Source organism: Sarcophilus harrisii, chromosome 1, assembly GCF_902635505.1.
Source record: "Sarcophilus harrisii chromosome 1, mSarHar1.11, whole genome shotgun sequence".
In the NCBI taxonomy this organism is placed as follows: domain Eukaryota; kingdom Metazoa; phylum Chordata; class Mammalia; order Dasyuromorphia; family Dasyuridae; genus Sarcophilus; species Sarcophilus harrisii.
The window spans coordinates 583,278,820-583,297,334 of record NC_045426.1 but is presented as its reverse complement, the minus strand read 5'-3'; the positions used below and the strand labels follow the sequence as shown (position 1 = coordinate 583,297,334).

At 34.1% G+C, this 18,515-nt stretch overlaps 1 protein-coding gene across 3 annotated transcripts in view; it reads right to left on the bottom strand.

Annotated features, from left to right (window-relative positions):
- The window catches only part of GRHL2 (grainyhead like transcription factor 2), a 208,946-nt gene that overhangs the window by 126,682 nt on the left and 63,749 nt on the right, over positions 1-18,515 (bottom strand). For all 3 annotated transcript variants that reach the window (XM_003760308.4, XM_023496425.2, XM_023496424.2), the window contains exon 4: positions 12,699-13,092. In XM_003760308.4, the coding sequence (XP_003760356.3) occupies positions 12,699-13,092 (394 nt within the window). The remainder of the gene's footprint in view (positions 1-12,698; positions 13,093-18,515) is intronic.

Here is an 18,515-nt window from a genome sequence, read left to right as displayed (position 1 = left end):
GATTCCATGTTAGGATACCAAATATGTTTTTAAATGACAAAGTCCCTGCACTAAACAGAACTTTTGTATTCTACTTGGGGTGGAAAGGATATGCCATGTATACAAGTGAACAGAATGTCCCCAAGGTCTTACTACAATTTTAAGCTTTAATAGTTTTTTGGGACACCTCATTCATAAAACGGAATTTGACACCCCATAGCACATAAGATGGAATTTGAATTCAAAGCTTTCTATTGCTACCTCTTCTGTGCCTTTTATCATATTCTAATTCATATTGTAATACAAATTATTATATATAGTCATATCTCCAAAGCCAGATTATAAGCTATTTTAGATCAGAGATACCATTTTAAAAAAATTTTTCAATAGTATCTTACTTTTCCAAATACATATAAAGATAGTTTTCAATATTCATTTTTGAAAGACTTTGTGTTCCAAATTTTTCTCCCTCTCTCCCTAACCTTCCCTCCCCAAGACAGCAAGTAATATGATATAGGTTAAATATGTATAATTCTTTTAAACATATTTTTCATTTTTATCATGACATGCAAGAAAAATCAGACAAAAAGGAAAAAAAACATTAGAAACAAACAAAAAGGTGAAAATACTATACTCCAGTTCATATTCAGTCCCCACAGTTCTCCCTCTGGATGCAGATAGCATTTTGAAATTGCCTTGAATCATCACATTGTTGAGAAGAGCCAAGAATGACATTCATTTCTGCATGGCTAGTCCTTAACAGAGCCCTTCTCTGCAATTAGCAAGGACATAAATCTTGAATCAATAAGAATATGACAGAGTTATGAAATTTCCAAAGACCTAAATTAAAATCATTCCACTGATGCTTAATACCTATGTAACATTGGGGGCAAGTTAGTTTTCCTCCTCAATCTCAATTTCCTCATCTATTAAAAGAGGGAATAAGAGTTAATCTAAATAAGCTTTGATAACTTTTTTACCTGTAGATCAATGACACTATGTTCTCTGAAATCACATTTCACTCCCCCCCCAGAAAAATGAGAGCTCACATTTATAGAGTATTTTAAGAATTACAGAATACTTTCCTTGTAATGATTCTACAAGTATTAACACCTTTATTTTACAAAAAAGGTAACAGAAATTTAGAGAATTGAAATAATCTGCTTATGGCCACACTGGTAGTTGGACACCAATCTCCAAACTGAGTGCTTTTATTAATTATATAACTGATCTTTCTAATAATTTACAAAAAGCTTAACCTTCACACTTGCACTTTAGAATAATTCTAATGCCCTTTCTCTGTTATCTCCAACTTACCCTGCATATATCTTGCTTGTAGGTACGCACATACACACACACACAGAGACACATATATACACACTGTATATATGTCTAATGTATATATACTTTGTATATCGTCTCCCCATTATACTTTTTGAGATTTACTTGAAAGCAGAGGCAGTTTTTTGTCTTTCTTTGTACTCCCAGTGACTAACATAGTGGTACATAGTAGTGCATAACAAATATTAAGAAATGCTTTTTTAGATTGAACTGAATAAATTCATAACCTCAGATGACAATAGGTAGCATGTATAAATTAGTTTACATACACTAACTCTTTTGATTCTCAGAACAACTCAATGAGTTAGATACTATTTTTACAGATGAGGAAGCTGAGAACAAGTAATTAAAGCTATTGTCCTAGATCATATACCTAGCAAGAGTCTAAGGCATAATTTTTTTTTTCTCTAAGGCAACTGGGGTTAAGTTTCTTGCCCAGAGTCACACAACTAGGAAGTGTTAAATGTCTGAGGCCACATTTGAATTCAGGTCCTCTTGACTTCAGGGCTGGTGCTCTATCCCTTGTGCTACCTAGCTGCCCCTAAGGCATAAAATTTTAACTCCAAACTTCTTGACACAAAATCCATCCATGGTGCCAAGTTGGAAGCAAAGCTGTGCTAGAGTAAGCTGAATTTACTTAAGAGAGCTAATTATTACATTTTCCATGTGAACCTCAGTATTGATAAATGCTAAAATCAGGGCTTGATTTATGATTTTGCCAATTGTCTTAGACTGAAAAAAATAACATGGAAAATGATAATAATGCAGATTAAACTTTTAAAATGTGTCATGCATCCTTGTTGCATGCTTGTTAAATATTTTACCAGTATGTCACTGGAAGGGATATCAATGGCTAAGTCAACTAAAAGTAAACAAAAATCCCTTATATAACATAAGAGTACTTATCCAGTCTTTGCTAGAAAATCTCTAGTGAGGGGAAGTGGATCACTTCTGTGGATTGCCCATTCCACTCTGAAATAGATTTAGTACCATATTTTCTCTTACATAGAACCTAAATCAACCTATATGAAACATCCAATTGCTCCTAGTTTGGGACTAAGCAAAAATACTTAATTATATTATCATCTAACTCACATGATTTTCCACAGGAATAACATGAGAGGACAGAGAACTTTGGAGAATGAATGTGGATCAAAGCATATTTCACCTTTTGTTGTTTGTTTCCTTGTTGGGTTTTTTTTTCTTTTTTATGTTTTTTCCCTTTTGGTCATATTTTTCTTTTGCAGCATAATGGAAATATGTTTAGAAGAACTGTACATGTTTAACGTATAACCAATTGCTTGCTGTCTTGGGGAGGGAAGGAAGAAGATAAATTTGGAACACAAGGTTTTGCAAAGGCGAAGGTTGAAAGTTACCTTTGCATGTATTTGGAAAAATAAAATACTATTTTAAAAAAAGTATGACATGAGAGATTTGGGGTTGCTAAAATCTAATTAAACTATATCCATGCTATTTTTCTGATATACCATTTTAGTAACCCCAACAAAACAAAGGAAGCAAGGGTATGATCTGACCAACTTGATGCTGGTGATAAGTGTTTGGACAAATGCAAGTTTCTTGAGGGCAAGAACTATTTGTCACTTTTCCCCTCTTATTCCCACTGGCTAGCATAGTACCTTACAAACAACAATAAAAAGAGTATTTATATGTCATTTTAAAGTTTGCAATGAGTTTTACATTATCCTCTCATTTTTATCCTCCCCAAAATCCTGGTAGTATTATAATTTTTCTTTTATAAATGAAGAAACTGAAGCATACAGAAGTTAAATGACTTCTTCAGGATCACAGAGCTAGAAAATGTCTTAGGCACAATTCAAAGTAGAGTCTTCTTGATCCCAGGATTGATGCACTATCTACTACCCACTCACTGATTCTTTTTTTTTTTTTTAACTGTAACTTTTTATTTACAAGCTATATGCATGGGTAATTTTTCAGCATTGACCCTTGCAAAACCTTTTGTTCCAATTTTTCCCCTTCTTCCCCCCATCTCCTCCCCGAGATAGCAGGTAGACCCATATATGTTAAATATGTTAAGATACATGTTAAATACAATATATGTTTATATATCCATACAGCTATTTGCTGCACAAGAAAAATCGAACTTAGACATAAGGTAAAAATAACCTGAGAAGGAAAGCAAAAATGTAAGCAGACAAAAACAGCCACTCACTGATTCTAAAAGAGGGAAAACAACTTTCCAGGTATGGGAAACATGGTTCACCAATCTCATTTCAATCTTAGCCTTAATGCTCTAATGCTCAGAATACTATTCTTAGATTTGAACAGTCTCCTCCCCAGCCAACTCTTCCTTTAAGGGAGTTATCCACCCCATACTACTAGATTTTTAAATCTTCAGTTCTGAAAGGACTCCTTTCATGCACACATACACACACACACACACACACACACACACACACACACATTCTACAGGACGTGACAAAGTCTTCTCAACCAATTCAATCACATTTCCTGTAGATCACCAATATTGAGGACATCTAAATTGATAAAAGGTTATCAAGAAAACCCAAAATGAGATTAGGAAGAGTAGATTAGAAATCAGGATTAAAAGGACTCTGACAACAAAAGCAACAATAATGAAGTTTCTCACCTGGTTATAGAATCAGGGTCTAGCATCCTGTCTCTTACTTTAAATAGGAATGGAATGATTGTCTAGGATGACTCCATCTTTCTATGTAGATAGACAGATGAAACCCTGAGCTTCATTTTCTCTTCTTTTCTCGGACTTTGTCTCCTAGTTTATGTTATAACATTGTAACCATTCTTTATGGCAGAATTCCTTAATCTTTTCTATTATAGGCCAGTTTAACAATCTGATAAAGTCTACAAACTCCACAGAAAAATATTTTAAGTGTACAAAATAAATTGGATTAAAAGAAAATAAATTATGTTGAAATAAAATAATTTCAAAGTATGTTTTAAAAACAAGTTTACAGATTGTCCCCCTTAGAGTAGCTTCAATCTTTGGTATCTTGGTATCTTGGGAATATATGAGTTTGAATCTTATCAGACATTTAATAGCTGTGTAACCTTAGACAAATTATATGAACTCTCTTGGCCTTAGTTCCTTACATTTAAAATAAAGACAATAATAGCATACACCATGCAAAGTTGTGATGATCTGTGTATCTGTGTGTAGTAGTTGTTGCTGTTAAATAGTTTCGGTCATGTTCAACTTTTCATGACCATGTGGTCACACAGTAAGTTTCTGAGGTGGAATTTGAACTCGGGTTTTCCTGATTCCAGAAATAGCACTTAATTCACTATGCCAACTAGCTGCTACATGCTTATATACATTTCATAAACATTAAAGTCATTTATGATTTAGATGGTAGTGGTAGTGGTGGTAGTAGTAGTAGTAGTAGCAGCAGCAGCAGCAATAATAGTAATATTGTTATTATACATGGTCACTTTTCCTCCTGCCTTTTCCCCTTTTTTTTCTATAAATTTAAAATACTTTCTATCAGATTTCAAGACTCCAGGCAAGTATATTTTTACTAGCCAATCCATTTTTGGATACATGCCATCCTTAAGCAAAAGTTTGTTATTACTATATTGTATGTTGTGATTTAGAAATCCAAAATCTAATTTTCAGATCCTATTTTCATTTTTAAAAATTGAAATTTATTTTTATCCTGAATTTAAACCCTAAATAAAATAGACACTTCCATATACATAGTAGAACAACAAAAAAAAAATAATGTGGAAATGGAACTGTGAATATCATTGCTTTTAAAATAAAATATATAATGAATTTAACCTATACCCTTCAAAACCTGAGAAATCATCTTCTGGATCTCTTATTCACTTTTTATGATCAATTCTTCTGGACTTAGTGACTTGAAAAACAATTCACGCTCATAAACCCTAAATTAGAATTTGTTTTATAGAATCCTGAAGATTGATGCCACCTTCTTTGTCCCTCCTGTTTTTAGGTCTTTCTACATGTTATTACTCCTTAGCTTCTTTGAAAAATGAACAAAGGAGAAATGCATCTAATATCCAACAAAGACAGGCTTTCCTTCTTTGCATTAGTCACTTCATTGTACTGTATTATTATGGAGTAGGGGGAATGATATGAACTTGAGGAAAGCATATTCATTCCATCTGTCAGTTACAATTTACCTGAGTTTGGATACAGAAACAATCATAGCAAGTGTAGATAGCTTAATAAATACACTAAATAGAAAATCTTTTTAAAAATTATGAATTTTTGATTATCCAAAAGACCTGGCACATAAAAGTGTTCAATAAATGCTACTAACTGCAATAAAAAAATATGGATTTTCTTGACAAAATGGAAAGGGTTTTGGCCACTAAAGATAAGTTATTTTAGGGAAACCTCACTTATCAATTAATAAATAAAATGTCTTCTGCACATACTATGTGCCCACTATTATGCTAGAAGATAATTAGAGGAAAGTCAAATTTGAATTTGTGAAATGCTGACCCAAAGGATATTGGTTCAGGAAACACAAGTTTATTATTGTTACATCCATACAATATCTCCAACTAGGTTGATACATTTTTTTAAAAATTCATTCAAAACAGTCACTTTATTAAAATGTCTTATGAGAAATATTTGAACACATAATGCTTATTCATAGGATATAATTTTCATGTAAGCAGGTGTTTTTACTATAATAATGTTAGCTGATAATTATATGAAATGTTAATGTTTGCAAAATACATTACAACTCTGATCTCAATTGACTCTCATAATCTTCCTGTGAAGTAGGTATTCCGGTTATTTTTACCCCCATTTTACCAAAAAAAAAAAAAAAAAAAAAAATTGAATCTCAGAGAGATTGTGTCATCGGAGGCAGAATTTGGATTTGGAATTTTAGGACTCTAATTTTAGCTTCTTATCCATTATACCACATTGTTGCTTTAAATATTTTAACACTGTTCTATAAGTTTGTTTACATTGGTCATTTGTACTGTTTGTTAGAACAAACAGGTAAGCAACATCAATTTCAATTACTGAAAATTCTAATTTAGTGAAATCTGCAAAAATTCATTCTTATTTTTTTTAAAGAAATACTATTACAAATAATAGTAATGTCTGGAATTTAATAAAAGCTTCTTTCCAAAAAACTTTAATTCTTGCAATAGTCTAATAATAGGTTAATAGGAGTACATGAATAGCCCAAAACCATATGAAAAAAAAAAAACCCAAATTAAAAAAAAAAAAAAAAAAAACTTGAGATCTTCCTAAATCACAAAATAATATACTAATGAAGCCTAGTTACCAGTCTATTATTTATTGTTATTGAATTTATTGAGAAGAAATATATTAGATTTTTTCCAGAATTCAAAACATTAACAAAAGCTTTGACTCAGGTTCTGAGAGAAAAATACATTGCAATCTGAATTTAAAAAAGAAAAAAGAGAGGGTGCCCTAAATATCTGGGCTTTCCTCTTGACTTTTAAGCTTTTTTCAAAATTGTTGTTTGCATAATGCATTTACATAGCTTTAAGGTTTACAAAGCACTTAACATATTGTCTTATTTGATCCTGCCATCAACCAGGCTATATGACCCCAGACATGTCATTTTACTCCTGCCTGCCTCAGTTTTCTTATCTGTTCCATTTTATAGATGAAGAAATTGAGGTAGGCAGGGGTTAAATGACTTGCCCAGAGTTACACTGTCACAAAAGCATTTAAGGCAGGATTCAAACTCAGACCTTCTTTCTAGCTTTCCTGCTTCTTTTCAAAATTCAGCTCAGATAAATCTCACCTTCTGCAGCGCTTTCTCTAAAAACTAACATTTTCCCTTTCAGCTACCTTCCATTTACTTTGTATATATGTTGTGTGTACATAGTTGCTCTCTTTGCAACAGAGTTCCTTAAGGACAGGGTCTGAATTTTTGTCTTTGAATCCCAAGAACTTAGTGCCTAGAAACTAACAAGCAATTAGTATATACTTGCTAACTCACACTATTGTTTGAGGTAGATTGGAAGGGTAGAGCAATTATTTATCTCTCACTTAAAATAACATGAGCAGAAGCCCTTTTTTGAGGTCTCCCTTGATAGAAGACATAGGCTGGTAGCCAGTGTCCGTTTATGACAGGCTGCCATTAAAAAGCACTGACTTTACTGAATTGACTAATAATAACAAATAAAGTGTAACTTGAGGAAAAGACATACTAATAAAACATTTATGCAGGCCCATAAATTCTTCCTTGCCAATCAATTTACAAGGAGATACAAGAAAGTTTTGGTGCAATACAGGGTTCTTTCTACATTTAAGATCCTCCATAATTTGGCTTCACCTACTTTTATAATTTTATAATTTTATTTCCTATTATTCCCCAATCCACATACTCTATGTTCTAGTAAAATTGTACCACTTGTCAGTCCATTTTGGATCATACATTCTCTTACATTTGTATATACCTTGGACCTAGAATTCACTCTACCTTCATTTCAAACTATCCTCTCTTTCTATAAAGATTAATACAGATATATTTTTGGACATGACCAATGTTTTGCTTGATTATGTTTATTTGTTACAAAGATTTTTCTTTCCTTTTTCTTTTCAGTGAAGGAGGACATGAGAATGCTTAACTGAAAAACAAATTACTCAACAAAATAAAGGATAATTTATGAATTGGAATATTGAAGCCTTTTTTGATTTCCCTGCCCCTATCACAGCTGAAACTATGTTCTCTCACCCTGGATATTCCTAGTGTGGGAAATCTTTAAATCTCTCCTATGCCACTTGTTTGTTTTTTAGTTGTGTCCAAGTCTTAGTGACTCCATTTGGAGTTTCCTTGGTAATTCTTAGATTGGTTTGCCGTTTCCTTCTCCAGCTAATTTTATAGATGAGGAAACTGAGGTAGATAAGGTTAAGTGACTTGCCCAGAATCACACTGTCACCAAGTATCTAAGGCTAGATTTGAATTTAGAAAGATGAATCATCATGATACCCTGATCAGTGCTTTATCCATTGTGCCATATAAGTACCCCATCCCTATTTTATTTCTTTTTTTTTTCATATTTATTGCTGGAAAGCCACATTGAACAGAGCCATGTCCATTCATCATATAACCTTCTTGTTGCTGTGTACAGTGTTCTCTTGGTTCTACTCACTTCACTTGGCATCAATTCATGTAAGTCTCTCTAGAACGCTCTGAAATCATCCTGCAGATTGTTTCTTATAGAACAACAATATACCCTAACATTCAGGTACCATATTCAGCCATTCCCCAATTGATAGGCATCCATTCAATTTTCAGTTCCTTGGCAGTACAAAAAGGACTGCTACAAACATTTTTGCACATATGGGTCCTTTTCCCTTTTTTTATGATCTCTTCCCACAACACATTTTAAACCAATTGTGGCTATATTGGCTAATCCATGCTTGGAATGCACTCTACTTCTAGCTCTTGAACTCCTTAGAAATTCTCCCCTGATTCAATTCTGTATGTGTATATACACATACATAGATACATATATACACATATAATATGTCTAGGTGTATATTACACATATATACATATGCATACACACATGCTATTTCTCACAAGATTGTAAAAATACAATGATTTTGCTGCCCTCCTGGGATATTCATTTCTCACTGAAAGATTCAGAGGTATGCAAATACGAATTTTCTCTTTGTGATGACCTTGCATAGGGTTTGTGGTGCATATGTTTTGAAAATAAAAAGCTAAAAAAAAAAAAAGAAGAAGGTGGGAATTTAGCTGAGACTTAAAGGAAGCCAAGAAGGCCAGGAGACTAAAGTGAAGAGGAAGAATATTCCAAGCATGGGGAGAACCAAGTTAAAATTGCCCACACAGGTATTATGGCTTAAAGCTAAGTTCTGAAGGCAGATCTTCTAAGTCAGGAATTCTATGAAATATATTACACTGTTTGTTCTTTTTTTTTTTTTTTTTGAATGTATGAACTTTTTCCCTAAGCTGAGAACAGCAATTGGATTTTTAAACTTCACTATATTTCTCCCTCTAACCATTGTCCATGTCTAGCACAGTGTGTTTAGGTACTTTATTAGGTAGTTTGATAATGGTTGCCTTTTTTCTTACTGGAGAGAAGGTCAGTAAAGGATCAAATTTTCTCATAAATTGTGCCTGCATCATGTTGCCATCTGAAATATTTGAAGCTTATGTGATTATTTATGTTCCACTGTTACTGGTTTGTTAAAAGTTATTAGTTTGACGCTACAGAGAAATAACCCTCCCATTTACCTATCCAGGCTTAGCAGAGAGCCAGGGAGATCCAGTCTCCCTTGTATATATAGACTGAGGCATGCTGCATTTAGCAGTAGTCTCCAAACAATTCAATAATCCACTAGTAAATGTAATAGGTTTCAGTCAAGGATTTATACTACAGGGATTTCCTTAACAACATTATACAGAGGTCACCTAATCATATGACCAGCTGGCAGTACTATAACAAAAGATTATAACTAGAATACATTTAAAAAAAAACTCCCATCAAAATAAAATGCAGCAGGCAAGCTAAAGTCGAATGCAAATACTGATTTTAGCTGCAAAGATTAAATCCCACATTGCAGTTAAACCAAAAACATTGGTGCTGAACCCAAACCCGGTCAAAGAATTTCTTTACTCCCCTTTCTCCACTTTGAAATAAAAAAAAAATACAATTACCTCTTTTCAGAGGACTTTTATCTGCAACACAAATACAGCTGATAACACACCATCTAGATATCATAACCATTCCATTGCCATTGGACCACGTGCTCAAGTCCTTTTGAAAGGCAGTGTGGGAAAGTGGTTAGAAAAAAAACTGAACTCTGAGACAGTGTTCCACTGCTGCCTTCACTAACCAGTAGATTATGTCACCTTGAGTTTAATCTTTTTCAAGCCTGTTTCCTCACTTATAAAGGGAAGATATTCATAGTTGTACTACCCAGAGATAGTGTGGTGGCCCAGTAGACAAATGGTTGGGCATGGAGACAGAAAAATCTGTGTTCTAATCTGATGTCAGGCACATGTAATATCACACTAATGTATTATTACATCTGGGCAAATAATTCCACTGCCATCCGCCTCAGTTTTCTCAAATGTAAAATGAGGATAAGAACAACATGTACCTTTCATGGGTGAAATGAAAATCAGATGAAAGAATGTTTGTTTAAAAAAAAAGTGCTCAGCACAGTGCCCAACACATAGTAGATGCTTATTCCCTTCCCCTACCTCACAGGGCTATTCTGACCCTCAAATTAAATAATGTATGTTAAATCATCGTAACTTCAAATTATATAAAAGCCAGCTATTATTAATATGCAAGAACCAAATGAAAAGATTCATCTAGGGTCTAAAAATATTGAATATCTAATAGAAGTAAGGGTCTGTTTCTGTTTATCACTTTTCTCATAGAAACATCTGCTACAGTAGAATATGTATTAGATGTGAAATCAGAGGAGTTGGATTCAAATTCCAGTTCTTACTACTTCTGTGATCTCTGGCAAATTATTCAATCTCTATGGACTTCAGTTTCCTCATCTGTAAAGTGGCTGATACAGATGATCACAGAAGTAAATCCAGCTCTCAAACTATGATTTCTTTTATTTATTGACAATCAACATTTATTAAGTGTTTATCAACATTAGTTGAGTCAATCAACCAAGTAGGCATTTATTAAACACTTACAATGTGCCAAATACTGTATTTTGTGTCAAGGATACAATGATAAAAATAGGAAAATTACATTCTAATATACTGAATGTCCATAATGACTGAAACCAGCACAGTCTCTTCATTAAAAATTTTTTTTCAATAAGTACTATTGAAAACATCAGGCAGAAAAATAATTTTAAGTACATTATGTTAAAATTAGGTTAAGAATCTCCACAAGAAGGAGAGGTAATAATTCCCAGGATAGAGAATGAAGTCACTGAATTCTAGCTTTACTATATATGCATACAGTGGCCATTCATGACCATCCTCATGCAAAAAGAATTTCTTTGGGCAAATCAATGGACAGGAACAGCCAGAAGAGAACCTTGGGGTATGTGGGGCATGACCTATGAAGTCTCTGCATGTACTCATTCAGAAGTAACTTTTGCACAAGCAGATCTGCCTCCCACATCTTGTTACCCCTATATTGCATGCATCTTCTGGAATTAATAAAAAATTAACAAGTACCACCTTATACACCTGAGTTACTACAAATAAGAACATTCAAAGGTTCAATTTTATGCATATTAACTCAATCTTGTCTTCTTATTCAAATAGTAAAACAATATGGGAGTTTTATAAAAAGTTTATAAAACTTTTGAATACAAAATAGAGAAAAGGGTAAAAGTCTCTCTAGTTGAAAAAGGTAAAAAATCTCTCTAGTTGCTTCTGTGAGTAGAAATGACCACCCTGCTACATTGTATCTCCCCTCTGCCTAAAAGTTTAGGTAAATATCTGCTAGAGTTTAAGACTTATGCTGTTAGTCTTAAGCTAAGGTTGGAAAATCACAGAAATACTCTCACAGTAAATTAATCTTTAGAATTGGAATGGGAAATTCTGGCAAATTCATTTGGTGTTAGGGTGTCAGGGGTACAAAGGTAACCTGTTCTTCAATTCTCAGCCCCCAGCCTCCAATCCTTCAGGAGGAGAATGCAAGAAAAATAAGGCGACATGTGTCTTGCATAGGGAATGGGAGGAAAGGTGATGAATATTAGAGTATTAAGAGCCCTATGATAATAGGAGATAGGCCACAAGAAGAAACATAGGTCTCTAGAAGAAGGGTTGAGGAGAAGAGAGAATAGAGATTCAAGGTTAGCAACAGACCTCATGGGACCTTGAACTGGCAGGGCTCCAAGGCACACCCCAATCATGTTGTTCTTCAAATTGTCCTAATATTAATCATAACCTTGGTGGTCTTAAAAGCAATAATTTTTTTTCTGAACTTTAAAGATATCTATTTGATTTACTTGATAAGCACAATCAAATACAAGTCAAAAACCAGGTAGATAGCAACCTTAATTCAAGCAACATTTGGAATGCTTAATAGCAAACTATAAAAGATAACACAGATTTCATATAATAGTCCTAACCTTAAAAATGAGTATTTCTCATTTCCATAAATAATATATCTAAATTTAAAAGCTAAAAATCCAAATTAATTTTTAAAAAATGAATGGACTAAGATTCCAGAAATAAAAAAAAAAAAACAATCTCTCTCAAATACACACACACACACACACACACACACACACACACATACACATACACATCAAGTTTATTCCAATACTGAAAAATGCAAAATACTCAGTTAATTGTGTACCTACCATTTGCCTTTTGAAAACCTAAACTGGATGTCCACTAATCAGAAATTCATTTACTAACTTGTGATTGACTCACCTCTGGAGCTCCATCTTTGAAAGTCTCACTGTAAGTGCTGTCTGGTGTGCTTCGCTGGTCATCCTTGAGATAGTTGGCATGGGGAGCCATGTTAGGTACTTCATATTGATTTTGCTCAAAGATGACACCACGGGGCTCCTCACTTTCTCCTCTGGGGTAGTGCACAGATGGGGCCATGAAGACTGGTGTAAACTCTTCAGCTTTCACCACAACTACTCCTGCCACACAGCCTGCTGAACCCTCAGACACATTTGCACTGTATTGTTCCCTTTTTAAAGTCTCCAGGTGATCTTGATTCAAAGAAAGATTAACTGGAACAGTCTTTAAAACCTGTACTCGGTTTTCTCCTCCTCCACTGAGGTTGTTCTGGGCTTCACTAGTCCCAAGGCAGTTTCTGTTCATGCCAAACCCAGAAAAAGAGGGGAAATGGGGGGGGGAGGGTGGCAAATAAAGAAGGAAAACATAGTGAGTGACTCATTTTTTTAAAAAGGATTTTTTTTCTTTTTCTAAAGATACCACTTAGATGAAAAAAAGTTGATAGTTGGGCACAAATTTTTTTAGCTAAACCAAGGAAACAATTATGGATGATTAGGGAAGCCTGAGAGTAAAGTAGTTCCCAAAGTTTGGAGAGATGACACAATAAAGCTTGATTCAGGAAGAGTCTCAAAGATCTCACATATAATAGATATCAGGCAGAGGGAAGGAGCTGATGAAAGAAACGACTATAATGTGAGTATGAAGGACAGGCTAATGGGAAATTTAGGAAGCAAAGAGATAACTGGGAAAAACTGTTGGAGTCAACTACATTATAACCACTAAAGAACTTTTATTTCCCAGTGAACTACCCATGAATGTTGAGAGTCAGGAGCAGCAAATTGATGTTTTATGAGACTGAGCCAGGTAAAGTGCCATCTACTTCATAAAGACTTTCCCAGTCCTCTAACTATAAGGCATTTTTCCCTCCCTGTATTTCTCACAGCACATTTTCTTATCACTCCTATACTCCACCCACATCCTAAGCTATATTATACTTATTTGCATTCCTGTCTTACTGACCTTAATAGATTTAAATACCTTGAGGTCTAAGAGATGTGTTTATTTATCCTCAGCATGACATCCCCAGCTCAATAAAATCCAGTGCTTCCTTTTTAATTCCAGGAGCAAATATAAAATCCTCTTTGGCTTTTAAAGTCTTTCATTCATAATGTAGCCCCTTTCTACCTTTGTAGTTTTCTTCTGCTTTGCTCCCTTCCACATTCTCTACAATCCACAACAATGGTCTTCTTGTTCCATACTGCATGCTTCATACTGACTTTTAAATCTTCTTCTTTCTCAATTCTACCTCCTGGTTTCCTGGCCTTCTTCAAAATTCAATTCAAATTGTACCTTTTGCAAGATGGATCTTTCTCATTTATACCTTTCCACTTATTTTATCTTCTCTCTGATAGTCCATCTCATTTACACTGCTTATATCATGTGTGTACAAAATTGTCTGAACTCTTAACAAACATTTATTAAGCAACTACTTTTGTACTAGGCACTGTCCTAGGTGAAGAAAATACAAAGAGGCAAAAGATAGTCTCTGCCCCTATAGGAGCTCACAGTCTAATGGAGGAGACAATAAAGCTTCCTGTAGAAGATGTGATTTTAATTGGAACCTAAAGAAAGCCATGGAAACCATGGCAGAGATGAGGAGAGAGAGGCAGGGAAATAGGTAGAGAAAATTTCAAGAACAAAGAAAGAGATTGTCTTGTTCATAAAACAGTAAGGAGGCCAGTGTCATTGGTAGTGTAGAGCATGAGGTATAAGAAATCTGATGAGAAAGTAGTAATAAGATTTTAGGTTCTAAAGGTTTTTGAACACCAAGAAGAGGATTTTGTATTTGATCCTGGAGATAATAGGGAGCCACCAGAGTTTCCTGAATAGAGGAGGTGATTGACTGAATAAAGGATGTATTAGAATATAGAATGAATTAAGACTTGAGTTCTTTGAGGATATGGATTGTGGGTTTTGTCTATCTTTGTGTCCCAGACACCGAGAATAATGATAGCACATAATAGGAGCTTTATAAATGTTTGTGGACTGAATGACTAACCCAAGTCAAGTGGGTACTGGTTTTGACTCCTGTCTCTTGACACTTACTAGCTGTATAACTCTGGTCAAGGACTATAAGTCTGATTTTTTTTTTTTTTTTATTCATTTTATAGAGTCCATGTGGTATAGAGAATAAGGAGCTAGTCAATTCTGACGGATTGGCTGGCCTGATGCTGTGCATGTCTCAGGGTTCTAAGGCAGAAATTCACAATCTTTGGTCCCAGGATCCAAATTTTACACTTTAAAAAATTATTGAAGACCCTCCCAAAAAGCTTTTATTTGTGTAAATATTTTATCTATCAATATTTACTGTATTAGAAATTAAAGTATCTTAATATTATTTAATTTTTTTTTATTTGCAGACTCTTGGAAAGGTCTTAAGAACCCCCAAAGCTCCCCAGACAACATTTTGAGAACTATGCCCTAAGACATTAAGTTTCAGAGAAGGTGTAATTCAGCATTGATAGAGGAAATGATTCTTCAGATATCTCCATTTCAATTAAATTGTGCCTCACAAGGAGGTTCATCCTGATTGTGAAAAATATTCTTAATGGAATCTCCATTATATGAGTGCCTTTGAGAGTTGACTAAAACTCCCCTACTTCCCCCAATCTACCTCCCACCCCTATGGTTTTTGGAAATAAAAGGCACTTAAGGGTTCTTTGGTCCCACTATCAAGTAAAAGGAAAGGAAGAGGAAGGAAAAGGGGAAAGAAGGGAAAAAGTAATTCAAAAGGCTCAGTCCCATTAGAACTCCCACAACATACTATAATGTCTCTGAAAATAATCAAGCTTCTTCACTAATGTGACTTACTAAAGCTGTGACTACATAGCACACATAGTGAAGATGTGGAAATGCACATGTCTAACTTGATCAACAGAGACAGTCAAATGGGATAACTGGAGCCAAAAGCCTCAAGGAACTGCCTACTCTGATGAAATTAAGAACAGACCTGCCCAACCTCCACTTTCACATGTACCATGTAGAAACAAGCCCTAATTGGATTTGCCCAAACATTCACCACAATTGACCATCTTTTCCACAAACTATACGAGGGCCCAGATGAAGCTAACCTTCACTTTCTCCACTCACATATCCCAGACTCCCCAGTTCTATTGAAATCCTAAAAGTGCTGTCTCTTTGGCTTCAGTTTGTGTGAAGTTTGCTTTGACATTCCAAATTTGTCTAATGCCAGAATTCTCCATAAAGAAAAATCAAAAATTTTAAAATCTATTTAAGTAGCAAAAATCCAGAGAAATAGAAACTGCTGTGCTCAGTTATAGCTGCCTTCAAAAAAGATTAGACTAACTAATTTTATAAATCTAAACCAGGAAGCTGCAAGAAGACATTTGAAATTTATTAGAACTAAGGAGATTATTTAAACACATTGACTCAACCTGGGATAGAATTAAAAATTTACCTAAACATCATACAAGTAAAAGAAACCAAACACTGGGGAGATGGGGGAGGTTTAAGAGTAAAGAGAATGAAAGTTAGCTTGCCAACTGGGTAATGACTGAACAAATAATGGTAGATAAATGCAATTGTGTTATATCATAGAAATGATAAATAAGAAGAAATTAGAAAAACTTGTGGAGACTTTCATGAACCAATGCAGAGCCAAAACAATTTACATGCTGTCCACAGTAATATAAAGAAAAATAATAATGGAAAGACTTCAGAATTCTGATAGATGTGGTACCTGAATTATAACTTCCAGGATTTGATGATGAATTATGTCTCCTGCCTATCTGTAAAGGGTTGATGGGAAATTAAGTGCAGAATAAAGCATGCATTCAGAACTAATCAACACAAGGATATCTTTGGATTAACTACTTTTTGGTCATAAGAAAGAATTCAGTTGTTTCAGGGAAAGGAGATATTTGGAAGTAAAAGTGATGTTTTAAAAAGGGGGAAGTCAATTAAATATTTAAAATAAATTAACATTAGAAATAGCATATTATATCTACTATTTTCAAAAAATGGAACTATATTGCTCCAATTTCCTATTATTTTAACCAAAGGAGATCTTAATATGCAAATAGTTACAATATAGCAAAATCTTATTATAACACTACTCATTATTGAATGGACTTATCTTTAGTTGACAAAGCACTTTTCATCCATTAATTCATTTGAGTCATACAACAATTCTGTAACATAGAGATTATTGTTCTAATATTATACTATTATTACATTATATATTATATATTGCACCTATTTTACAGATGTGAAAATTGAAGCTTGGAGAGTTTGACTTGTTCATGGGCACATAGCTTATGAGTGTTAAAGATGGAATATGAACCTAAGTTTCTTCTGGCACAAAATCCAACATGCTCACTAGTCTTATGATATGCCTTGCTTCGATAGGGGCAAACTATATTCTCAAAAAAAAAATAAAGAGCTATACCAAAGTCCATTATAATAAGAATTATGTCACTTTAAACCCCTTTGGACATCATTTTTCCTCATCTGTAAAATGAAGGTTTGAATGAGGTATCCTGTGAGGTCCCTTTCAATTTAGGATAGTAAAATATTATATTGGGTAATATATAGTATTTCTGTACTAAGCACTTTCCGATTATTATCTCACTTGATCCTCAATAACTATTCAAGATGGGTATTTCACTTTACACATGAGACAACTAAGTCAAACATGGCTTAAGTGACTTGACCAGAGTCAAATAGCTAGAATGTGTTTGAGGTCAAATTTGAACTCAGATTTTCCTGACTCCAGGGTTGGCATTCTGTCCACTGAGCCACCTAGCCATGAGTCTTTGAAGTGCCAAATAAAATAGTATTGGTCTCATCCTCCAATACCAGTATTAAAAGGTTTCCTTTGTAATTTTCCAAATAACACTTACAATTGAATTGATGACACGGATATGCTTTTAAAAGATATCTGAGAAGTTAGGGATGCATAAAATCACCTCTCTTCCTCCTTAGTATTGACATACCTTGGTGTTGCTATGGTGCTTTATGATTTATAGAATCCTTCCCTGAAGATCATTTCATTTGATTCCCATTTTACAGAAAAGGAAACTAACAAAGAAGTTCTAGAAAGATTAAATATTTTGCTAGTGATAGAATTGGTACACAAATTCATGACCTCTGGCTTAATCTCCTTAGGCTCTTCCTACTGCTTCACAATTAGGACTTATAAAACATATCCTTAATGTGTTTTACATTCCTACACATGTATATAACCTATGTCAATTGCTTGCTTTCTCAGTGATGAGGGAGGGGAGGGAGGGAGGGAAATGATTTGAAAAAAAGAATGTTAGAATTATTTGTATATGTAATTGGGAAAAAATAAAATATTAAATTAAAAAGAAGCATAATAATGTATTAATCTTTCCCCAAAATGTATCTCTTTTCTAAACCTTACAATGCTAATTCTAAATGTAGGTTTTAGCAGATTGTGGCTCATTTAGTACAGGATCAATAAATATAGATAGATTGGTAGAAAACATCACAAACCTTGACCCTGACATGATACTCATATATAAGATAGAGAAGGTGATTTGTCTTCACTGAGAACGCATGGCCACATAGAATTTCCAAATGGGGCAAAAGAGTTAGATTCACAGAATGTATAACACAACAAGTAAGATAATTCAGTAGGGCAGAACAGGCATTCTGTATCCCAATAGCTAAGTTTTGGTGGGAAGGGGTCTTATGTATTATTAAGAGAACTGCTATCTGTAGAAGTGAAAATATTAT